The 26,463-nt window shown below is 46.1% G+C and overlaps 1 protein-coding gene across 1 annotated transcript in view; it reads right to left on the bottom strand.

Moving 5' to 3' along the window:
* The window catches only part of bmpr2a (bone morphogenetic protein receptor, type II a (serine/threonine kinase)), a 56,741-nt gene that overhangs the window by 7,343 nt on the left and 22,935 nt on the right, over nt 1–26,463 (bottom strand). Inside the window, exons 3-7 of the mRNA XM_042317954.1 lie at nt 26,134–26,313; nt 18,939–19,043; nt 18,750–18,841; nt 5,018–5,248; nt 3,313–3,427 (exon numbers count right to left, since the gene is read on the bottom strand). Of these exons, the coding sequence (XP_042173888.1) occupies nt 3,313–3,427; nt 5,018–5,248; nt 18,750–18,841; nt 18,939–19,043; nt 26,134–26,313 (723 nt within the window). The remainder of the gene's footprint in view (nt 1–3,312; nt 3,428–5,017; nt 5,249–18,749; nt 18,842–18,938; nt 19,044–26,133; nt 26,314–26,463) is intronic.

Raw genomic sequence — 26,463 nt, forward strand, 5'->3', positions numbered from 1 at the left:
AAGAGAGGAGGGGGAGGAAGAGAGGAGGGGGAGGAGGGTGAAAGAAGGAGGGAGAAAGGAGTTACAAGATAATATTTAGAACTATGACCGTAGTGGTTCATAATAGATGAGAACTGATCCTCTACCAGTTTTTACTGACAACCAGGGCACAGGCAGAGCTCTATTGACTTGGTGCAGTATCCACAAGGGGGCAGTGAGAGCCCTGTAGAACAGAGCAGTACTCTGGTGATAGTATTGTAGAATAGAGCAGCAGTCTGATGATTGAAACCCAGCCAGAGGATGGCTACATTACTACGCCACATTGAACCACAGATGATGGCTACATTACTACTCCACATTGAACCACAGAGGATGGCTACATTACAACTCCACATTGAACCACAACCAGAGGATGGCTACATTACTACTCCACATTGAACAACAGAGGATGGCTACATTACAACTCCACATTGAACCACAGCCAGAGGATGGCTACATTACTACTCCACATTGAACCACAGAGGATGGGTACATTACTACTCCACATTGAAACACAGCCAGAGGATGGATATATTACTATTCCACATTGAACCACAACCAGAGGATGGCTACATTACTACCACACATTGAACCACAGCCAGAGGATGGCTACATTACTATTCCACATTGAACCACAACCAGAGGATGGCTACATTACTACCACACATTGAACCACAGCCAGAGGATGGCTACATTACTATTCCACATTGAACCACAGCCAGAGGATGGCTACATTACTATTCCACATTGAACCACAGCCAGAGGATGGCTACATTACTATTCCACATTGAACCACAGCCAGAGGATGGTGCAGAAAAAAATGATGCAGAAAAATTAATCCATGCTTTTGTCACTTCTAGGTTAGACTACTGCAATGCTCTATTTTCCGGCTACCCGGATAAAGCACTAAATAAACTTCAGTTAGTGCTAAATACGGCTGCTAGAATCCTGAACCAAAAAATTTGATCATATTACTCCAGTGCTAGCCTCTCTACACTGGCTTCCTGTCAAAGCAAGGGCTGATTTCAAGGTTTTACTGCTAACCTACAAAGCATTACATGGGCTTGCTCCTACCTATCTCTCTGATTTGGTCCTGCCGTACATACCTACACGTACGCTACGGTCACAAGACGCAGGCCTCCTAATTGTCCCTAGAATTTCTAAGCATACAGCTGGAGGCAGGGCTTTCTCCTATAGAGCTCCATTTTTATGGAACGGTCTGCCTACCCATGTCAGAGACGCAAACTCGGTCTCAACCTTTAAGTCTTTACTGAAGACTCATCTCTTCAGTGGGTCATATGATTGAGTGTAGTCTGGCCCAGGAGTGGGAAGGTGAACGGAAAGGCTCTGGAGCAACGAACCGCCCTTGCTGTCTCTGCCTGGCCGGTTCCCCTCTTTCCACTGGGATTCTCTGCCTCTAACCCTATTACAGGGGCTGGGTCACTGGCTTACTGGGGCTCTCTCATGCCGTCCCTAGAGGGGGTGCGTCACCTGAGTGGGTTGATTCACTGTTGTGGTCATCCTGTCTGGGTTGGCCCCCCTTGGGTTGTGCCGTGGCGGAGATCTTTGTGGGCTATACTCAGCCTTGTCTCAGGATGGTAAGTTGGTGGTTGAAGATATCCCTCTAGTGGTGTGGGGGCTGTGCTTCGGCAAAGTGGGTGGGGTTATATCCTTCCTGTTTGGCCCTGTCCGGGGGTGACCTCGGATGGGGCCACAGTGTCTCCTGACCCCTCCTGTCTCAGCCTCCAGTATTTATGCTGCAGTAGTTTATGTGTCGGGGGGCTGGGGTCAGTTTGTTATATCTGGAGTACTTCTCCTGTCCTATTCGGTGTCCTGTGTGAATCTAAGTGTGCGTTCTCTAATTCTCTCCTTCTCTCTTTCTTTCTCTCTCTCGGAGGACCTGAGCCCTAGGACCTGAGCTCCAGGACTACCTGACATGATGACTCCTTGCTGTCCCCAGTCCACCTGGCCTTGCTGCTGCTCCAGTTTCAACTTCCACCTGACTGTGCTGCTGCTCCAGTTTCAACTGTTCTGCCTTATTATTATTCAACCATGCTGGTCATTTATGAACATTTGAACATCTTGGCCATGTTCTGTTATAATCTCCACCCGGCACAGCCAGAAGAGGACTGGCCACCCCACATAGCCTGGTTCCTCTCTAGGTTTCTTCCTAGGTTTTGGCCTTTCTAGGGAGTTTTTCCTAGCCACCGTGCTTCTACACCTGCATTGCTTGCTGTTTGGGGTTTTAGGCTGGGTTTCTGTACAGCACTTTGAGATATCAGCTGATGTACGAAGGGCTATATAAATAAATTTGATTTGATTTGATTTGATGGCTACATTACTATTCCACATTGAACCACAACCAGAGGATGGCTACATTACTACCACACATTGAACCATAGCCAGAGGATGGCTACATTAATACTCCACATTGAAACCCAGACAGAGGATGTCTACATTACTGCTCCACATTGAAACCCAGACAGAGGATGTCTACATTACTGCTCCACATTGAACCATAGCCAGAGGATGGCTACATTACTACTCCACATTGAAACAGAGGATGGCTACATTACTATTCCACATTGAAACAGAGGATGGCTACATTACTATTCCACATTGAACCACAACCAGAGGATGGCTACATTAATACTCCACATTGAAACCCAGGCAGAGGATGTCTACATTACTGCTCCACATTGAACCACAGCGAGGATGGCTACATTACTACTCTACATTGAACCACAAAGGATGGCTACATTACTACTCCACATTGAAACTCAGCCAGAGGATGGCTACATTACTACTCTACAATGAACCAGTGGATGGCTACATTACTACTCTACATTGAACCCCAGAGGATGGCTACATTACTATTCCACATTGAACCACAGAGGATGGCTACATTACTACTCCACATTGAACCACAGCCAGAGGATGGCAACATTACTACTCCACATTGAACTACAGCCAGAGGATGGCTACATTACTACTCCACATTGAACCATAGAGGTCAGGTGGACAGGGCGTGGAGGTCAGGTGGACAGGGTGTGGAGGTCAGGTGGACAGGGTGTGGAGGTCAGGTGGACAGGGCGTGGAGGTCAGGTGGACAGGGCGTGGAGGTCAGGTGGACAGGGTGTGGAGGTCAGGTGGACAGGGCGTGGAGGTCAGGTGGACAGGGCGTGGAGGTCAGGTGGACAGGGTGTGGAGGTCAGGTGGACAGGGTGTGGAGGTCAGGTGGACAGGGTGTGGAGGTCAAGTGGACAGGGTGTGGAGGTCAGCTGTATGTCTCACCTCCTTTAAGCAGCTCAGTATGCAGGTAGGCCAGGCCTCTGGTGATGGAATGGGCCAGACGACAGCTACTCATCCAGTCTCCTGTCTGCAGGCCCAGATAGCGATACAAAGAGCCCTGACAGAGAGAGAGAGGAGGGACGGATATATACTGTATTAATACATCATAATGCACCAGGACACAGAGAGAGAGAGGAGGGACGGATATATACTGTATTAATACATCATAATGCACCAGGACACAGAGAGAGAGAGAGAGAGAGAAGGAGGGAGAGAGATGGAGAGAGAGAGAGATGGAGGGACGGAGAGAAAGATGGAGATAGAGAGAGAGAGCTGGAGGGGGAGAGAGATGGAGATAGAGAGAGAGCTGGAGGGAGACAGACAGAGGGATATATATATATCTATATACTGTATTAATACATCATAATACACCAGGACACAGAGGGGGAGAGCAGACAGTGCTGAGGTGGTTTGTCACTTTAAATAAAAGGGAATCAGCTGCCTAAGCCGTCTGGAACCAGTAGAAACCAGTAGAAGGTACTCTACTCGGCCCCCAGCCGTCTGTAACCAGTAGAACCCAGTAGAAGGTACTCTACTCGGCCCCCAGCCGTCTGGAACCAGTAGAAACCAGTAGAAGGTACTCTACTCGGCCCCCAGCCGTCTGTAACCAGTAGAACCCAGTAGAAGGTACTCTACTCGGCCCCCAGCCGTCTGGAACCAGTAGAACCCAGTAGAAGGTACTCTACTCGGCCCCCAGCCGTCTGGAACCAGTAGAACCCAGTAGAAGGTACTCCACTCGCCCCCAGCCGTCTGGAACCAGTAGAACCCAGTAGAAGGTACTCTACTCGGCCCCCAGCCGTCTGGAACCCAGTAGAAGGTACTCTACTCGGCCCCCAGCCGTCTGGAACCAGTAGAACCCAGTAGAAGGTACTCCACTCGCCCCCAGCCGTCTGGAACCAGTAGAACCCAGTAGAAGGTACTCCACTCGCCCCCAGCCGTCTGGAACCAGTAGAACCCAGTAGAAGGTACTCCACTCGCCCCCAGCCGTCTGGAACCAGTAGAACCCAGTAGAAGGTACTCCACTCGCCCCCAGCCGTCTGGAACCAGTAGAACCCAGTAGAAGGTACTCTACTCGGCCCCCAGCCGTCTGGAACCAGTAGAACCCAGTAGAAGGTACTCCACTCGCCCCCAGCCGTCTGGAACCAGTAGAACCCAGTAGAAGGTACTCTACTCGGCCCCCAGCCGTCTGGAACCCAGTAGAAGGTACTCTACTCGGCCCCCAGCCGTCTGGAACCAGTAGAACCCAGTAGAAGGTACTCCCACTCGCCCCCAGCCGTCTGGAACCAGTAGAACCCAGTAGAAGGTACTCTACTCGGCCCCCAGCCGTCTGGAACCCAGTAGAAGGTACTCTACTCGGCCCCCAGCCGTCTGGAACCAGTAGAACCCAGTAGAAGGTACTCAACTCGCCCCCAGCCGTCTGGAACCAGTAGAACCCAGTAGAAGGTACTCCACTCGCCCCCAGCCGTCTGGAACCAGTAGAACCCAGTAGAAGGTACTCCACTCGCCCCCAGCCATCTGGAACCAGTAGAACCCAGTAGAAGGTACTCCACTCGCCCCCCAGCCGTCTGGAACCAGTAGAACCCAGTAGAAGGTACTCCACTCGCCCCCAGCCGTCTGGAACCAATAGAATCTAGTAGAAGGTACTTACGTGGGGGTAGTACTCCATGACCAGAAGGTACTCCACTCGGCCCTCGGCCCCCAGCCGTTCGTCGGCAGCGATGAAGTGAGCGATGTTGTCATGCTCCAGCAGGGGGAGACAATAAATGGAACACTCGTTCAGGAAGTTCTGCCGATTGGCTGAGCTGAACACCTTCACAGCCACCTGTCGCTCGTCCAACGAACCACAGAACACCGAGCCGTACCGGCCTCGACCTATCAGCTGACAGAGAGAAAAAGAGGGAGAAGAAAGATTGAGAAAAGACGACTGGATCTCAATTACATTTTGGTCCTCAAACCGATTCTCTCTATGTGCAGCTGTAGTAGATGTGTATAAGGTAGAATAGCTGTAGTAGATGTGCATAAGGTAGAATAGCTGTAGTAGCTGTAGTAGATATGTATAAGGTAGAATAGCTGTAGTAGATGTGCATAAGGTAGAATAGCTGTAGCAGCTGTAGTAGCTGTAGATGTGTAGTAGGTAGAATAGTTGGAGCAGGTGTAGATGTGTATAAGGTAGAACAGCTGTAGCAGCTGTGGTTATGTAGCAGGTAGAACAGCTGTAGCAGCTGTGGTCGTTGTAGATCTATAGTAGGTCGAACAGCTGTAGTAGGTGTAGATGTGTAGTAGGTAGAATAGCTGTAGTAGCTGTAATAGATGTAGATCTGTAGCAGGTAGAATAACTGTAGTAGCTGTAGTAGATGTGTATAAGGTAGAAAAGTTGTAGTAGGTGTAGATGTGTATAAGGTAGGATAGTTGTAGTAGGTGTAGATGTGCATAAGGTAGAATAGCTGTAGTTGTAGTAGGTGTAGATGTGTAGTAGGTAGAATAGCTGTAGTAGTTGTAGTAGGTGTAGATGTGTATAAGGTAGAATAGCTGTAGTAGGTGTAGATGTGTAGTAGGTAGAATAGCTCTAGTAGGTGTAGATGTGTATAAGGTAGAATAGCTGTAGTAGGTATAGATGTGTAGTAGGTAAAATAGCTGTAGTAGTTGTAGATGTGTATAAGGTAGAATAGCTGTAGTAGTTGTAGTAGGTGTAGATGTGTAGTAGGTAGAATAGCTGTAGTAGTTGTAAATGTGTAGTAGGTAGAATAGCTGTAGTAGTTGTAGTAGGTGTAGATGTGTAGTAGGTAGAATAGCTGTAGTAGTTGTAAATGTGTAGTAGGTAGAATAGCTGTAGTAGTTGTAGTAGGTGTAGATGTGTAGTAGGTAGAATAGCTGTAGTAGTTGTAAATGTGTAGTAGGTAGAATAGCTGTAGTAGTTGTAGTAGGTGTAGATATGTATAAGGTAGAATAGCTGTAGTAGGTAGAATAGCTGTAGTAGTTGTAGATGTGTATAAGGTAGAATAACTGTAGTAGCTGTAATAACTGGAGTAGCTGTAGCAGCTGTAATAAATGTAATAACTGTAATAACTGTAATAACTGTAGTAGCTGTAATAGCTGTAGCAGCTGTATTAACTGTAATAACGGTAGTAGCTGTAATAACTGGAGTAGCTGTAGCAGCTGTAATAAATGTAATAACTGTAATAACTATAATAGCTGTAGCAGCTGTATTAACTGTAATAACGGCAGTAGCTGTAGTAACTGTAATAACTGTAGTAGCTGCAATAACTGTAACAGCTGTAATAACTAACAGCTGTAGTAGCTGTAATTGATGTAACAGCTGTAATAACTGTAACAGCTGTAATAATTGTAGTAGCTGTATTAACTGTAAAAACTAACCGCTGTAGTAGCTGTAGCAGCTTAATAACTGTAATAACTGTAGCAGCTGTAGTAACTGTAATAACTGTAGCATCTGTAATAACTGTAGAGTCTGTAATAACTGTAGCAGCTGTAGTAACTGTAGTAGCTGTAATAACTGTAGCAGCTGTAATAACCTTAGTAGCTGTAGTACCTGTAGTAGCTGTAGTACCTGTAGTAGCTGTAATAACTGTAGCAGCTGTAATAACTATAGCAGCTGTAATAACTGTAGCAGCTGTAATAACTGTAGCAGCTGTAATAACTGTAGCAGCTGTAATAACTGTAATAACCAATAGCTGTAGTAACTGTATTAACTGTAATAACTGTAAAAGCTGTAGCAACTGTAATAGCTGTAATAACTGTAGCGGCTGCAATAACTGTAGCGGCTGTAATAACTGTAGCGGCTGTAATAACTAACGACTGTAATAACTGTAGCAGCTGTAATAACTGTAGCAACTGTAATAGCCTTAGTAGCTGTAATAACTGTAGCAGCTGTAATAACTGTAGCGGCTGTAATAACTGTAGCGGCTGTAATAACTGTAGCGGCTGTAATAACTGTTGCATCTGTAATAACTGTAGAGTCTGTAATAACTGTAGTAGCTTTAACAACTGTAATAACTAACTGTAGCAACTGTAATAACTGCATTAGCTGTAATAACGGTAGAAGCTGTAATAACTAATAGCTGCAGTAACTGTATTAACTGTATTAACTGTAATAACTAACGACTGTAATAACCGTAGCAGCTGTTGTACCTGTAGTAGCTGTAATAACTGTAGCAGCTGTAATAACTGTACTGGCTGTAATAACTGTAACAGCTGTAATAACTGTAACAGTTGTAATAACTGTAGCAGCTGTAATAACTGTAGAGTCTGTAATAACTGTAGTAGCTTTAACAACTGTAATAACTAATAACTGTAGCAACTGTAATAACGGCATTAGCTGTAATAACGGTAGAAGCTGTAATAACTAATAGCTGTAGTAACTGTATTAACTGTATTAGCTGTAATAACTGTAGCAGCTCTAATAACTGTAGCAGCTGTAGTAGCTTAATAACTGTAATAACTGTAGCGGCTGTAATAACCGTAGTAGCTGTAGTACCTGTAGTAGCTGTAGCAGCTGTAATAACTGTAGCAGCTGTAATAACTGTAGCAGCTGTAATAACTGTAGCAGCTGTAATAACTGTAGCAGCTGTAATAACTGTAGCAGCTGTAATGACTGTAGTAGCTGTAATAACCGTAGCAGCTGTAATAACCGTAGTAGCTGTAGTACCTGTAGCAGCTGTAATAACTATAGCAGCTGTAATAACTATAGCAGCTGTAATAACTGTAGCAGCTGTAATAACTGTAACAACTGTAATAACTGTATTAACTGTAATAACTGTAAAAGCTGTAGCAACTGTAATAGCTGTAATAACTGTAGCAGCTGCAATAACTGTAGCGGCTGTAATAACTAACGACTGTAATAACTGTAGCAGCTGTAATAACTGTAGCAACTGTAATAACCTTAGTAGCTGTAATAACTGTAGTAGCTGTAATAACTGAAGCAGTTGTAATAACTGTAGCAGCTGTAATAACTGTAGAGTCTGTAATAACTGTAGTAGCTTTAACAACTGTAATAACTAATAACTGTAGCAACTGTAATAACGGCATTAGCTGTAATAACGGTAGAAGCTGTAATAACTAATAGCTGCAGTAACTGTATTAACTGTATTAACTGTAATAACTAACGACTGTAATAACTGTAGCAGCTGTTGTACCTGTAGTAGCTGTAATAACTGTAGCAGCTGTAATAACTGTAGCAGCTGTAATAACTGTAGCAGTTGTAATAACTGTAGCAGCTGTAATAACTGTAGCAGCTGTAATAACTGTAGCTTTAACAACTGTAATAACTGTAGCAACTGTAATAAGCCTGTTAGTAGCTAATAGCGTAACTGTATTAACTGTAATAGCTGTAATAACTGTAGCAGCTGTAATAACTGTAGCGGCTGTAATAACTGTAGCGGCTGTAATAACTAGCTGTAATAACTGTAGGCTGTAATAACTGTTGCATCTGTAATAACTGTAGAGTCTGTAATAACTGTAGTAGCTTTAACAACTGTAATAACTAACTGTAGCAACTGTAATAACTGCATTAGCTGTAATAACGGTAGAAGCTGTAATAACTAATAGCTGCAGTAACTGTATTAACTGTATTAACTGTAATAACTAACGACTGTATTAACTGTAGCAGCTGTTGTACCTGTAGCAGCTGTAATAACTGTAGCAGCTGTAATAACTGTAGCAGCTGTAATAACTGTAGCAGTTGTAATAACTGTAGCAGCTGTAATAACTGTAGAGTCTGTAATAACTGTAGTAGCTTTAACAACTGTAATAACTAATAACTGTAGCAACTGTAATAACGGCATTAGCTGTAATAACGGTAGAAGCTGTAATAACTAATAGCTGTAGTAACTGTATTAACTGTATTAGCTGTAATAACTGTAGCAGCTCTAATAACTGTAGCAGCTGTAGTAGCTTAATAACTGTAATAACTGTAGCGGCTGTAATAACCGTAGTAGCTGTAGTACCTGTAGTAGCTGTAATAACTGTAGCAGCTGTAATAACTATAGCAGCTGTAATAACTGTAGCAGCTGTAATAACTGTAGCAGCTGTAATAACTGTAGCAGCTGTAATAACTGTAGCAGCTGTAATGACTGTAGTAGCTGTAATAACCGTAGCAGCTGTAATAACCGTAGTAGCTGTAGTACCTGTAGCAGCTGTAATAACTATAGCAGCTGTAATAACTATAGCAGCTGTAATAACTGTAGCAGCTGTAATAACTGTAACAACTGTAATAACTGTATTAACTGTAATAACTGTAAAAGCTGTAGCAACTGTAATAGCTGTAATAACTGTAGCAGCTGCAATAACTGTAGCGGCTGTAATAACTAACGACTGTAATAACTGTAGCAGCTGTAATAACTGTAGCAACTGTAATAACCTTAGTAGCTGTAATAACTGTAGTAGCTGTAATAACTGAAGCAGTTGTAATAACTGTAGCAGCTGTAATAACTGTAGAGTCTGTAATAACTGTAGTAGCTTTAACAACTGTAATAACTAATAACTGTAGCAACTGTAATAACGGCATTAGCTGTAATAACGGTAGAAGCTGTAATAACTAATAGCTGCAGTAACTGTATTAACTGTATTAACTGTAATAACTAACGACTGTAATAACTGTAGCAGCTGTTGTACCTGTAGTAGCTGTAATAACTGTAGCAGCTGTAATAACTGTAGCAGCTGTAATAACTGTAGCAGTTGTAATAACTGTAGCAGCTGTAATAACTGTAGCAGCTGTAATAACTGTAGAGTCTGTAATAACTGTAGTAGCTTTAACAACTGTAATAACTAATAACTGTAGCAACTGTAATAACGGCATTAGCTGTAATAACGGTAGAAGCTGTAATAACTAATAGCTGTAGTAACTGTATTAACTGTATCAGCTGTAATAACTGTAGCAGCTCTAATAACTGTAGCAGCTGTAGTAGCTTAATAACTGTAATAACTGTAGCGGCTGTAATAACTGTAGCAGCTGTAATAACCGTAGTAGCTGTAGTACCTGTAGTAGCTGTAATAACTGTAGCAGCTGTAATAACTATAGCAGCTGTAATAACTGTAGCAGCTGTAATAACTGTAGCGGCTGTAATAACTGTAGCGGCTGTAATAACTGTAGCAGCTGTAATAACCGTAGTAGCTGTAGTACCTGTAGTAGCTGTAATAACTGTAGCAGCTGTAATAACTATAGCAGCTGTAATAACTGTAGCAGCTGTAATAACTGTAGCAGCTGTAATGACTGTAGTAGCTGTAATAACTGTAGCAGCTGTAATAACCGTAGTAGCTGTAGTACCTGTAGCAGCTGTAATAACTATAGCAGCTGTAATAACTGTAGCAGCTGTAATAACTGTAACAACTGTAATAACTGTATTAACTGTAATAACTGTAAAAGCTGTAGCAACTGTAATAGCTGTAATAACTGTAGCAGCTGCAATAACTGTAGCGGCTGTAATAACTAACGGCTGTAATAACTGTAGCAGCTGTAATAACTGTAGCAACTGTAATAACCTTAGTAGCTGTAATAACTGTAGTAGCTGTAATAACTGAAGCAGTTGTAATAACTGTAGCAGCTGTAATAACTGTAGCAGCTGTAATAACTGTAGCAGCTGTAATAACTGTAGAGTCTGTAATAACTGTAGTAGCTTTAACAACTGTAATAACTAATAACTGTAGCAGCTGTAATAACGGCATTAGCTGTAATAACGGTAGAAGCTGTAATAACTAATAGCTGTAGTAACTGTATTAACTGTATTAGCTGTAATAACTGTAGCAGCTGTAATAACTGTAGCAGCTGTAATAACTGTAGCAGCTGTAATAACTGTAGCAGCTGTAATAACTGTAGCAGCTGTAATGACTGTAGTAGCTGTAATAACCGTAGTAGCTGTAGTACCTGTAGCAGCTGTAATAACTATAGCAGCTGTAATAACTATAGCAGCTGTAATAACTGTAGCAGCTGTAATAACTGTAACAACTGTAATAACTGTATTAACTGTAATAACTGTAAAAGCTGTAGCAACTGTAATAGCTGTAATAACTGTAGCGGCTGTAATAACTAACGACTGTAATAACTGTAGCAGCTGTAATAACTGTAGCAACTGTAATAACCTTAGTAGCTGTAATAACTGTAGTAGCTGTAATAACTGTAGCAGCTGTAATAACTGTAGCAGCTGTAATAACTGTAGCAGCTGTAATAACTGTAGCAGCTTTAACAACTGTAATAACTAATAGCTGTAGTAACTGTATTAACTGTAATAACTAAAAGCTGTAGCAGCTGTAATAACTGTAGCGGCTGTAATAACTGTAGCAACTGTAATAACTGCATCAGCTGTAATAACTGTAGAAGCTGTAATAGCTGCAGCAACTGTAAGAACTGTAATAACTACCGACTGTAATAACTGTAGCAGCTGTAATAACTGTAGCAGCTGTAATAACTGTAGCAGCTTTAACAACTGTAATAACTAATAGCTGTAGTAACTGTATTAACTGTATTAGCTGTAATAACTGTAGTGGCTGTAATAACTGTAGCAGCTGTAGTAACTGTAGCAGCTGTAATAACCGTAGTAGCTGTAGTACCTGTAGCAGCTGTAATAACTGTAGCAGCTGTAATAACTGTAGCAGCTGTAATGACTGTAGTAGCTGTAGTAGCTTAATAACTGTAATAACTGTAGCAACTGTAATAACTGTAGCGGCTGTAATAACCGTAGCAGCTGTAATAACCGTAGTAGCTGTAGTAGCTGTAATAACTGTAGCAGCTGTAATGACTGTAGTAGCTGTAGTAGCTTAATAACTGTAATAACTGTAGCGGCTGTAATAACTGTAGTAGCTGTAATAACTGTAATAACTGTAGTAGCTTTAACAACTGTAGTAGCTGTAATAACTGTAATAACTAATAGCTGTAGTACCTGTAGCAGCTGTAATAACTGTAATAACTAATAGCTGTAGTAACTGTAGCAGCTGTAATAACTGTGGTAGCTGTAATGACTGTAGTAGCTGTAGTAGCTTAATAACTGTAATAACTGTAGCAACTGTAATAACTGTAGCGGCTGTAATAACCGTAGCAGCTGTAATAACCGTAGTAGCTGTAGTACCTGTAGTAGCTGTAATAACTGTAGTAGCTGTAATAACTGTAGCAACTAATAACTGTAGTAGCTTTAACAACTGTAATAACTAATAGCTGTAGTAACTGTATTAGCTGTAATAACTGTAAAAGCTGTAGCAACTGTAATAGCTGTAATGGCTGTAATAACTGTAGCAGCTGTAGTAACTGTAGCAGCTGTAGTAACTGTAGTAGCTGTAATAACTGTAGCAGCTGTAATAACCGTAGTAGCTGTAGTACCTGTAGCAGCTGTAATAACTGTAGCGGCTGTAATAACAGTAGCAGCTGTAGTAACTGTATCAGCTGTAATAACTGTAGCAGCTGTAAAAACCGTAGTAGCTGTAGTACCTGTAGTAGCTGTAATAACTATAGCAGCTGTAATAACTGTAGCAGCTGTAATGACTGTAGTAGCTGTAGCAGCTGTAATAACTGTAGCGGCTTTAATAACTGTATTAACTAAAAGCTGTAGCAACTGTAATAGCTGTAATAACTGTAATAGCTGTAATACCTGTAGCGGCTGTAATAACTGTAGCATCTGTAATAACTGTAGAAGCTGTAATAACTAATAACTGTAGCAACTGTAATAACTGCATCAGCTGCAATAACTGTAGAAGCTGTAATAACTAATAGCTGCAGTAACTGTAATAACTAATAACTGTAGCAGCTGTTGTAACTGTAGCAGCTGTAATGACTGTAGTAGCTGTAGTCTACAGTAACTTCCGGCGCCGACAGAGATGGCCGCCTCGCTTCGCGTTCCTAGGAAACTATGCAGTTTTTTGTTTTTTTACGTGTTATTTCTTACACTAGTACCCCAGGTCATCTTAGGTTTCATTACATACAGCCGAGAAGAACTACTGAATATAAGATCAGCGTCAACTCACCATCAGTACGACCAAGAATATGTTTTTCGCGATGCGGATCCTGTGTTCTGCCTTACAAACAGGACAACGGAGTGGATCCCATGCTGCGACCCGAAAAAACGACTCAGAAAAAGAGGGAAACGAAGCGGTCTTCTGGTCAGACTCCGGAGACGGGCACATCGTGCACCTCTCCCTAGCATTCTTCTCGCCAATGTCCAGTCTCTTGACAACAAGGTTGATGAAATCCGAGCAAGGGTAGCATTCCAGAGGGACATCAGAGACTGCAACGTTCTCTGCTTCACGGAAACATGGCTAACTGGATAGACGCTATCCGAAGCGGTGCAGCCAGCGGGTTTCTCCACGCATCGCGCCGACAGAAACAAACATCTTTCTGGTAAGAAGAAGGGCGGGGGCGTATGCCTTATGACTAACGTGACATGGTGTGATGAAAGAAACATACAGGAACTCAAATCCTTCTGTTCACCTGATTTAGAATTCCTCACAATCAAATGTAGACCGCATTATCTACCAAGAGAATTCTCTTCGATTATAATCACAGCCGTATATATCCCCCCCCAAGCAGACACATCGATGGCTCTGAACGAACTTTATTTAACTCTCTGCAAACTGGAAACGATTTATCCGGAGGCTGCATTCATTGTAGCTGGGGATTTTAACAAGGCTAATCTGAAAACAAGACTCCCTAAATTTTATCAGCATATCGATTGCGCAACCAGGGGTGGAAAGACCTTGGATCATTGTTACTCTAACTTCCGCGACGCATATAAGGCCCTGCCCCGCCCCCTTTCGGAAAAGCTGACCACGACTCCATTTTGTTGATCCCTGCCTACAGACAGAAACTAAAACAAGAAGCTCCCACGCTGAGGTCTGTCCAACGCTGGTCCGACCAAGCTGACTCCACACTCCAAGACTGCTTCCATCACGTGGACTGGGAGATGTTTCGTATTGCGTCAGACAACAACATTGACGAATACGCTGATTCGGTGTGCGAGTTCATTAGAACGTGCGTTGAAGATGTCGTTCCCATAGCAACGATTAAAACATTCCCTAACCAGAAACCTTGGATTGATGGCAGCATTCGTGTGAAACTGAAGGCACAAACCACTGCTTTTAATCAGGGCAAGGTGTCTGGTAACATGGCTGAATACAAACAGTGCAGCTATTCCCTCCGCAAGGCTATCAAACAAGCTAAGCGCCAGTACAGAGAAAGTAGAATCTCAATTCAACGGCTCAGACACAAGAGGCATGTGGCAGGGTCTACAGTCAATCACGGACTACAGGAAGAAACCCAGCCCAGTCACGGACCAGGATGTCTTGCTCCCAGGCAGACTAAATAACTTTTTGCCCGCTTTGAGGACAATACAGTGCCACTGACACGGCCTGCAACGAAAACATGCGGTCTCTCCTTCACTGCAGCCGAAGTGAGTAAGACATTTAAACGTGTTAACCCTCGCAAGGCTGCAGGCCCAGACGGCATCCCCAGCCGCGCCCTCAGAGCATGCGCAGACCAGCTGGCCGGTGTGTTTACGGACATATTCAATCAATCCCTATACCAGTCTGCTGTTCCCACATGCTTCAAGAGGGCCACCATTGTTCCTGTTCCCAAGGAAGCTAAGGTAACTGAGCTAAACGACTACCGCCCCGTAGCACTCACATCCGTCATCATGAAGTGCTTTGAGAGACTAGTCAAGGACCATATCACCTCCACCCTACCTGACACCCTAGACCCACTCCAATTTGCTTACCGCCCAAATAGGTCCACAGACGATGCAATCTCAACCACACTGCACACTGCCCTAACCCATCTGGACAAGAGGAATACCTATGTGAGAATGCTGTTCATCGACTACAGCTCGGCATTCAACACCATAGTACCCTCCAAGCTCGTCATCAAGCTCGAGACCCTGGGTCTCGACCCCGCCCTGTGCAACTGGGTTCTGGACTTCCTGACGGGCCGCCCCCAGGTGGTGAGGGTAGGCAACAACATCTCCTCCCCGCTGATCCTCAACACTGGGGCCCCACAAGGGTGCGTTCTGAGCCCTCTCCTGTACTCCCTGTTCACCCACGACTGCGTGGCCATGCACGCCTCCAAATCAATCATCAAGTTTGCGGACGACACAACAGTGGTAGGCTTGATTACCAACAACGACGAGACGGCCTACAGGGAGGAGGTGAGGGCCCTCGGAGTGTGGTGTCAGGAAAATAACCTCACACTCAACGTCAACAAAACTAAGGAGATGATTGTGGACTTCAGGAAACAGCAGAGGGAACACCCCCATCCACATCGATGGAACAGTAGTGGAGAGGGTAGCAAGTTTTAAGTTCCTCGGCATACACATCACAGACAAACTGAATTGGTCCACTCACACAGACAGCATCGTGAGGAAGGCGCAGCAGCGCCTCTTCAACCTCAGGAGGCTGAAATTCGGCTTGTCACCAAAAGCACTCACAAACTTCTACAGATGCACAATCGAGAGCATCCTGGCGGGCTGTATCACCGCCTGGTATGGCAACTGCACCGCCCTCAACCGTAAGGCTCTCCAGAGGGTAGTGAGGTCTGCACAACGCATCACCGGGGGCAAACTACCTGCCCTCCAGGACACCTACACCACCCGATGCTACAGGAAGGCCATAAAGATCATCAAGGACATCAACCACCCGAGCCACTGCCTGTTCACCCCGCTGTCATCCAGAAGGCGAGGTCAGTACAGGTGCATCAAAGCTGGGACCGAGAGACTGAAAAACAGCTTCTATCTCAAGGCCATCAGACTGTTAAACAGCCACCACTAACATTGAGTGGCTACTGCCAACACACTGTCAATGACACTGACTCTACTCCAGCCACTTTAATCATGGGAATTGATGGGAAATGATGTAAATATATCACTAGCCACTTTAAACAATGCTACCTTATATAATGTTACTTTCCCTACATTATTCATCTCATATGCATACGTAGATACTGTACTCTATATCATCGACTGCATCCTTATGTAATACATGTATCACTAGCCACTTTAACTATGCCACTTGGTTTACATACGCATCTCATATGTATATACTGTACTCGATATCATCTACCGTATCTTGCCTATGCTGCTCTGTACCATCACTCATTCATATATCCTTATGTACATATTCTTTATCCCCTTACACTGTGTATAAGACAGTAGTTTTTTTTTTGGAATTGTTAGTTAGATTACTTGTTCGTTATTACTGCATTGTCGGAACTAGAAGCACAAGCATTTCGCTACACTCGCATTAACATCTGCTAACCATGTGTATGTGACAAATAAAATTTGATTTGATTTGATTAGCTGTAGTAGCTTTATAACTGTAATAACTGTAGCGGCTGTAATAACTGTAGCAGCTGTAATAACTGTAGTAGCTGTAATAACTGTAGCAGCTGTAATAACTGTAGCAGCTGTAATGACTGTAGTAGCTGTAGCAGCTGTAATAACGGTAGTAGCTCAATAACTGTAATAACTGTAGTAGCTGTAATAACTGTAGCAGCTGTAATGACTGTAGTAGCTGTAGTAGCTGTAATAACTGTAGCAGCTGTAATAACCGTAGTAGCTGTAGTACCTGTAGCAGCTGTAATAACTATAGCAGCTGTAATAACTGTAGCAGCTGTAATGACTGTAGTAGCTGTAGCAGCTGTAATAACTGTAGTAGCTTAACTGTAATAACTGTAGTAGCTGCAGTAGCTGTAGCAGCTGTAATAACTGTAGTAACTGTAGCAGCTTTAACAACTGTAATAACTAATAGCTGTATTAACTGTAGCAGCTGTAATACCTGTAGCAGCTGTAATAACTGTAATAACTAATAGCTGCAGTAACTGTAGCAGCTGTAATACCTGTAGCAGCTGTAATAACTGTAGCAGCTGTAATAACTGTAGCAACTGTAGTAGCTTTAACAACTGTAATAACTAATAGCTGTAGTAACTGTATTAACTGTAATAACTGTAAAAGCTGTAATAACTGTAGCAGCTGTAATAACTGTGGCAGCTGTAATAACTATAATAGCAGGAGTAACTGTAGTAGCTGTAACAACTGTATCAGCTGTAATAACTGTAGAAGCTGTAGTAGCTGTAATAACTGTAGCAGCTGTAATAACTGTGGCAGCTGTAATAACTGTAGCAGCTGTAATACCTCTAGCAACTGTAATAACTGTAGTAGCTGCAACAACTGTAATAACTGAGAACTGTAGTAGCTGTAATAACTGTAGTAGCTGTATCAGCTGTAATAACTGTATTAGCTGTAATAACTGTAGTAACTGTGGCAGCTGTAATAACTGTAGCAGCTGTAATAACTGTAGTAGCTGTAATAACTAATAGCTGTAATACCTGTAGCAGCTGTAATAACTGTAATAACTAATAGCTGTAGTAAATGTAGCAGCTGTAATACCTGTAGCAGCTGTAATAACTGTAGTAGCTTTAACAACTGTAATAACTAATAGCTGTAGCAGCTGTAATACCTGTAGCAGCTGTAATAACTGTAGCAGCTGTAATAACTGTAGCAACTGTAATAACTGTATTAACTAATAACTGTAGCAGCTGTAATAAATGTAAAAGCTGTAATAACAGTAGCAGCTGTAATAACTGTGGCAGATGTAATAACTATAATAGCAGGAGTAACTGTGGCAGCTGTAATAACTGTAGCAGCTGTAATAACTCTAAATCAAATCAAATCAAATTTATTTATATAGCCCTTCGTACATCAGCTGATATCTCAAAGTGCTGTACAGAAACCCAGCCTAAAACCCCAAACAGCAAGCAATGCAGGTGTAGAAACTCTAGCAACTGTAATAACTGTAGCAGCTGTAATAACTGTAGTAGCTGTAGTAACTGTAATAACTGTAGTAGCTGTAATAACTGTGGCAGCTGTGATAACTGTAGCAGCTGTAATAACTGTAGCAGCTGTAATACCTGTAGTAGCTGTAATAGCTGTAGCAGCTGTAGCAGCTGTAATAACTCTAGCATCTGTAATAACTGTAGCAACTGTAATAACTGTAGTAGCTGCAACAACAGTAATAACTGTGATAACTGTAGTAGCTGTAATAACTGTAGTAGCTGTATTGGCTGTAATAACTGTAGTAGCTGTAGTAACTGTAATAACTGTAGCAGCTGTAATAACTGTAGTAGCTGTAGTAGCTGTAATAACTGTAGCAGCTGTAATAACTGTAATAACTGTAGTAGCTGTAGTAACTGTAGCAGCTGTAGTAGCTGTAGCAGCTGTAGCAGCTGTAATAACTGTAGTAACTGTAGTAGCTGTAGCAGCTGTAATAACTAGCAGCTGCAGCAACTGTAATAGCTGTGATAACTGTAGTAGCTGTAATAACTGTAGTAGCTGTAGTAACTGTAGCAGCTGTAATAACTGTAGTTACTGTAATAACTGTAGTAGCTGTAGCCATCTGACCTCCAGTTGTTTGAGGTTGTCCAGGTCCAGAGAGCTCTCAGAACCAGCTCCCTCCATCATGTTGAGATTATGAAGGCCCTGTTTACCACCTCCTGAGAATACATACACAGTCAGACAGAGGCTCAGGTCACGGGGATTTAACAGAGATAAGCATCATATTATTGTCTGGTCATCACCATGGTTACTCACTGTGCATCATGCGGTAACCGAAGAAGGCAGCAAAGATGATGACAGCCAGCACAGAGACAACAGCCAAGGAGATGACTATGGTCTCTTCACACTGCAACTGGTTGTCTACAGCAAGACATAAACAACCTGTTAGTCTGTCTCTAACCTAGTAGTATTCTGGTGGTCTACAGCAGGACATAAACAACCTGTTAGTCTGTCTATAACCCATGACCTCTAACCTAGTCACAAGAATATCTTGCGACCCAAATCTGATAACATTAAAAGTGATTCATTTTTAAATCAACAAATAACCTTCAATTCATTACATGTTCATCTCTTATCAAAATAAACCAATACATACATTTACTCAATCAAGTTTTTCAATAGCTCCAGTCCTCCTGTAACCCCCAACAGAACACATTAATGTGGCCCTGAACAGGCTCGTCCTCCTGTACCCCCAACAGAACACATTAATGTGGCCCTGAACAGGCTCCAGTCCTCCTGTACCCCCAGCCCCAACAGAACAAATTAATGTGGTCCTGAACAGGCTCCAGTCCTCCTGTACCCCCAACAGAACACATTAATGTGGCCCTGAACAGGCTCCAGTCCTCCTGTACCCCCAAGAGAACACATTAATGTGGCCCTGAACAGGCTCCGGTCCTCCTGTACCCCCAGCCCCAACAGAACACATTAATGTGGCCCTGAACAGGCTCCGGTCCTCCTGTACCCCCAGCCCCAACAGAACACATTAATGTGGCCCTGAACAGGCTCCGGTCCTCCTGTACCCCCAGCCCCAACAGAACACATTAATGTGGCCCTGAACAGGCTCCAGTCCTCCTGTACCCCCAGCCCCAACAGACCACATTAATGTGGCCCTGAACAGGCTCCAGTCCTCCTGTACCCCCAGCCCCAACAGACCACATTAATGTGGCCCTGAACAGGCTCCAGTCCTCCTGTACCCCCAAGAGAACACATTAATGTGGCCCTGAACAGGCTCCGGTCCTCCTGTACCCCCAGCCCCAACAGAACACATTAATGTGGCCCTGAACAGGCTCCAGTCCTCCTGTACCCCCAGCCCCAACAGACCACATTAATGTGGCCCTGAACAGGCTCCAGTCCTCCTGTACCCCCAGCCCCAACAGAACAAATTAATGTGGCCCTGAACAGGCTCCAGTCCTCCTGTACCCCCAACAGAACACATTAATGTGGCCCTGAACAGGCTCCAGTCCTCCTGTACCCCCAGCCCCAACAGAACAAATTAATGTGGCCCTGAACAGGCTCCGGTCCTCCTGTACCCCCAGCCCCAACAGAACACATTAATGTGGCCCTGAACAGGCTCCGGTCCTCCTGTACCCCCAGCCCCAACAGAACACATTAATGTGGCCCTGAACAGGCTCCGGTCCTCCTGTACCCCCAGCCCCAACAGAACACATTAATGTGGCCCTGAACAGGCTCCAGTCCTCCTGTACCCCCAGCCCCAACAGACCACATTAATGTGGCCCTGAACAGGCTCCAGTCCTCCTGTACCCCCAGCCCCAACAGACCACATTAATGTGGCCCTGAACAGGCTCCAGTCCTCCTGTACCCCCAAGAGAACACATTAATGTGGCCCTGAACAGGCTCCAGTCCTCCTGTACCCCCAGCCCCAACAGAACACATTGTGGCCCTGAACAGGCTCCAGTCCTCCTGTACCCCCAGCCCCAACAGACCACAGTCCTCCTGTACCCCCAGCCCCAACAGACCACATTAATGTGGCCCTGAACAGGCTCCAGTCCTCCTGTACCCCCAACAGACCACATTAATGTGGCCCTGAACAGGCTCCAGTCCTCCTGTACCCCCAACAGACCACATTAAGGCTCCAGTCCCTGTACCCCCAAGAGAACACATTAATGTGGCCCTGAACAGGCTCCGGTCCTCCTGTACCCCCAGCCCCAACAGAACACATTAATGTGGCCCTGAACAGGCTCCAGTCCTCCTGTACCCCCAGCCCCAACAGACCACATTAATGTGGCCCTGAACAGGCTCCAGTCCTCCTGTACCCCCAGCCCCAACAGACCACATTAATGGGCCCTGAACAGGCTCCAGTCCTCCTGTACCCCCAACAGAACACATTAATGTGGCCCTGAACAGGCTCCAGTCCTCCTGTACCCCCAGCCCCAACAGACCACATTAATGTGGCCCTGAACAGGCTCCAGTCCTCCTGTACCCCCAAGAGAACACATTAATGTGGCCCTGAACAGGCTCCGGTCCTCCTGTACCCCCAGCCCCAACAGACCACATTAATGTGGCCCTGAACAGGCTCCAGTCCTCCTGTACCCCCAAGAGAACACATTAATGTGGCCCTGAACAGGCTCCGGTCCTCCTGTACCCCCAGCCCCAACAGAACACATTGTGGCCCTGAACAGGCTCCAGTCCTCCTGTACCCCCAGCCCCAACAGACCACAGTCCTCCTGTACCCCCAGCCCCAACAGACCACATTAATGTGGCCCTGAACAGGCTCCAGTCCTCCTGTACCCCCAGCCCCAACAGACCACATTAATGTGGCCCTGAACAGGCTCCAGTCCTCCTGTACCCCCAACAGACCACATTAATGTGGCCCTGAACAGGCTCCAGTCCTCCTGTACCCCCAAGAGAACACATTAATGTGGCCCTGAACAGGCTCCGGTCCTCCTGTACCCCCAGCCCCAACAGAACACATTAATGTGGCCCTGAACAGGCTCCAGTCCTCCTGTCCCCCAGCCCCAACAGACCACATTAATGTGGCCCTGAACAGGCTCCAGTCCTCCTGTACCCCCAGCCCCAACAGACCACATTAATGTGGCCCTGAACAGGCTCCAGTCCTCCTGTACCCCCAACAGAACACATTAATGTGGCCCTGAACAGGCTCCAGTCCTCCTGTACCCCCAGCCCCAACAGACCACATTAATGTGGCCCTGAACAGGCTCCAGTCCTCCTGTACCCCCAACAGAACACATTAATGTGGCCCTGAACAGGCTCCGGTCCTCCTGTACCCCCAGCCCCAACAGAACACATTAATGTGGCCCTGAACAGGCTCCAGTCCTCCTGTACCCCCAGCCCCAACAGACCACATTAATGTGGCCCTGAACAGGCTCCAGTCCTCCTGTACCCCCAGCCCCAACAGACCACATTAATGTGGCCCTGAACAGGCTCCAGTCCTCCTGTAACCCCAACAGAACACATTAATGTGGCCCTGAACAGGCTCCAGTCCTCCTGTACCCCCAGCCCCAACAGACCACATTAATGTGGCCCTGAACAGGCTCCAGTCCTCCTGTACCCCCAGCCCCAACAGACCACATTAATGTGGCCCTGAACAGGCTCCAGTCCTCCTGTACCCCCAAGAGAACACATTAATGTGGCCCTGAACAGGCTCCGGTCCTCCTGTACCCCCAGCCCCAACAGAACACATTAATGTGGCCCTGAACAGGCTCCAGTCCTCCTGTACCCCCAGCCCCAACAGACCACATTAATGTGGCCCTGAACAGGCTCCAGTCCTCCTGTACCCCCAGCCCCAACAGAACAAATTAATGTGGCCCTGAACAGGCTCCAGTCCTCCTGTACCCCCAACAGAACACATTAATGTGGCCCTGAACAGGCTCCAGTCCTCCTGTACCCCCAGCCCCAACAGAACAAATGAATGTGGCCCTGAACAGGCTCCGGTCCTCCTGTACCCCCAGCCCCAACAGAACACATTAATGTGGCCCTGAACAGGCTCCGGTCCTCCTGTACCCCCAGCCCCAACAGAACACATTAATGTGGCCCTGAACAGGCTCCGGTCCTCCTGTACCCCCAGCCCCAACAGAACACATTAATGTGGCCCTGAACAGGCTCCAGTCCTCCTGTACCCCCAGCCCCAACAGACCACATTAATGTGGCCCTGAACAGGCTCCAGTCCTCCTGTACCCCCAGCCCCAACAGACCACATTAATGTGGCCCTGAACAGGCTCCAGTCCTCCTGTACCCCAGCCCCAACAGAACAAATTAATGTGGCCCTGAACAGGCTCCAGTCCTCCTGTACCCCCAACAGAACACATTAATGTGGCCCTGAACAGGCTCCAGTCCTCCTGTACCCCCAGCCCCAACAGAACAAATTAATGTGGCCCTGAACAGGCTCCAGTCCTCCTGTACCCCCAACAGAACACATTAATGTGGCCCTGAACAGGCTCCAGTCCTCCTGTACCCCCAGCCCCAACAGAACAAATTAATGTGGCCCTGAACAGGCTCCGGTCCTCCTGTACCCCCAGCCCCAACAGAACACATTAATGTGGCCCTGAACAGGCTCCGGTCCTCCTGTACCCCCAGCCCCAACAGAACACATTAATGTGGCCCTGAACAGGCTCCGGTCCTCCTGTACCCCCAGCCCCAACAGAACACATTAATGTGGCCCTGAACAGGCTCCGGTCCTCCTGTACCCCCAGCCCCAACAGAACACATTAATGTGGCCCTGAACAGGCTCCGGTCCTCCTGTACCCCCAGCCCCAACAGACCACATTAATGTGGCCCTGAACAGGCTCCAGTCCTCCTGTACCCCCAGCCCCAACAGACCACATTAATGTGGCCCTGAACAGGCTCCAGTCCTCCTGTACCCCCAAGAGAACACATTAATGTGGCCCTGAACAGGCTCCGGTCCTCCTGTACCCCCAGCCCCAACAGAACACATTGTGGCCCTGAACAGGCTCCAGTCCTCCTGTACCCCCAGCCCCAACAGACCACAGTCCTCCTGTACCCCCAGCCCCAACAGACCACATTAATGTGGCCCTGAACAGGCTCCAGTCCTCCTGTACCCCCAGCCCCAACAGACCACATTAATGTGGCCCTGAACAGGCTCCAGTCCTCCTGTACCCCCAACAGACCACATTAATGTGGCCCTGAACAGGCTCCAGTCCTCCTGTACCCCCAAGAGAACACATTAATGTGGCCCTGAACAGGCTCCGGTCCTCCTGTACCCCCAGCCCCAACAGAACACATTAATGTGGCCCTGAACAGGCTCCAGTCCTCCTGTACCCCCAGCCCCAACAGACCACATTAATGTGGCCCTGAACAGGCTCCAGTCCTCCTGTACCCCCAGCCCCAACAGACCACATTAATGTGGCCCTGAACAGGCTCCAGTCCTCCTGTACCCCCAACAGAACACATTAATGTGGCCCTGAACAGGCTCCAGTCCTCCTGTACCCCCAGCCCCAACAGACCACATTAATGTGGCCCTGAACCCCAGCCCCAACAGACCACATTAATGTGGCCCTGAACAGGCTCCAGTCCTCCTGTACCCCCAACAGAACACATTAATGTGGCCCTGAACAGGCTCCGGTCCTCCTGTACCCCCAGCCCCAACAGAACACATTAATGTGGCCCTGAACAGGCTCCAGTCCTCCTGTACCCCCAGCCCAAACAGACCACATTAATGTGGCCCTGAACAGGCTCCAGTCCTCCTGTACCCCCAGCCCCAACAGACCACATTAATGTGGCCCTGAACAGGCTCCAGTCCTCCTGTAACCCCAACAGAACACATTAATGTGGCCCTGAACAGGCTCCAGTCCTCCTGTACCCCCAAGAGAACACATTAATGTGGCCCTGAACAGGCTCCGGTCCTCCTGTACCCCCAGCCCCAACAGAACACATTAATGTGGCCCTGAACAGGCTCCAGTCCTCCTGTACCCCCAACAGAAAACATTAATGTGGCCCTGAACAGCCACACCTTGTTCAACTCATGGAGGACTTCAACTTCCACCTGACTGTGCTGCTGCTCCAGTTTCAACTGTTCTGCATTATTATTATTCGACCATGCTGGTCATTTATGAACATTTGAACATCTTGGCCATGTTCTGTTATAATCTCCACCCGGCACAGCCAGAAGAGGACTGGCCACCCCACATAGCCTGGTTCCTCTCTAGGTTTCGGCCTTTCTAGGGAGTTTTTCCTAGCCACCGTGCTTCTACACCTGCATTGCTTGCTGTTTGGGGTTTTAGGCTGGGTTTCTGTACAGCACTTTGAGATATCAGCTGATGTACGAAGGGCTATATAAATAAATTTGATTTGATTTGACGATTAGTTGACTCAGGTGTGCATGTCTGGGACTACGTTAATGTGTACTGTTCTGGCCGGGGGTACTGGAGGACTGGAGCTGAGAACCACCTCTCTACAGCATGACGTCAGTCTCTCAGTATCAGCCTCAGGGTGAGTGTGTTGAACCACCTCTCTACAGCATGACGTCAGTCTCTCAGTATCAGCCTCAGGGTGAGTGTGTTGAACCACCTCTCTACAGCATGACGTCAGTCTCTCAGTATCAGCCTCAGGGTGAGTGTGTTGAACCACCTCTCTACAGCATGACGTCAGTCTCTCAGTATCAGCCTCAGGGTGAGTGTGTTGAACCAGCCCTTAACCAACAGGTTTTTGCCCCACTGTATACAGGGGGTACTGGTACAGAGTCAATGTGGAGGCTATATACAGTGTGTTATGGTACAGAGTCAATGTGGAGGCTATATACAGGGTGTTACGGTACAGAGTCAATGTGGAGGCTATATACAGGGGGTACCAGTACAGAGTCAATGTGGAGGCTATATACAGGGTGTTACGGTACAGAGTCAATGTGGAGGCTATATACAGGGGGTACCAGTACAGAGTCAATGTGGAGACTATATACAGGGTGTTACGGTACAGAGTCAATGTGGAGGCTATATACAGGGTGTTACGGTACAGAGTCAATGTGGAGGCTATATACAGGGGGTACCAGTACAGAGTCAATGTGGAGGCTATATACAGGGGGTACCGGTACAGAGTCAATGTGGAGGCTATATACAGGGGGTACCGGTACAGAGTCAATGTGGAGACTATATACAGGGGGTACCGGTACAGAGTCAATGTGGAGGCTATATACAGGGGGTACCGGTAAAAGGTCAATGTGGAGGCTATATACAGGGGGTACCGGTTAGTAATGAGGCTATATACAGGGGGTACCGGTACAGAGTCAGGGTTAAAGGATATGTCAGTTACATACTGAATGGGCTGTAGTGGGGTTGGTTAGGGGTCAGGGTTAAAGGATAGGTCAGTTACATACTGGCTGGGCTGTAGTGGGACTGGGCAGGGGAGAACGGTTAGGGTCAGAGGTTAGGGTTAGGTTAACTTACATAGCAGCTGGGCTGTAGTGGGACTGGGCAGGGGAGAACGGTTAGGGTCAGAGGTTAGGGTTAGGTTAACTTACATAGCGGCTGGGCTGTAGTGGGACTGGGCAGAGGAAAGTCCTCAGTGAAGTTGACGTTACACATGTCAGTACTACAGCAGCAGAAGTGATACGTCCCATTCTGGATCTGAGGAGGCAGGTTGGTTACCACGCAACGGTCGTCCCGACACTCCTGCTGGTCGCCAAGGTGAGTCCAACAACCTAGAGGTGACAGGAGGGAGGGGAGATGAAGTGATGGGGAGAAAGAGAGGCAGTATTTCTGTGCTTCAGTGGACCTTGCTGATCCAGCAGGCAGATGTCCCGGGGAGAGAATTCATACACAGTCAACAGTCTGGACACACCTACTCATTA

Source organism: Oncorhynchus tshawytscha, unplaced genomic scaffold (assembly GCF_018296145.1).
Source record: "Oncorhynchus tshawytscha isolate Ot180627B unplaced genomic scaffold, Otsh_v2.0 Un_contig_237_pilon_pilon, whole genome shotgun sequence".
NCBI lineage: Eukaryota > Metazoa > Chordata > Actinopteri > Salmoniformes > Salmonidae > Oncorhynchus > Oncorhynchus tshawytscha.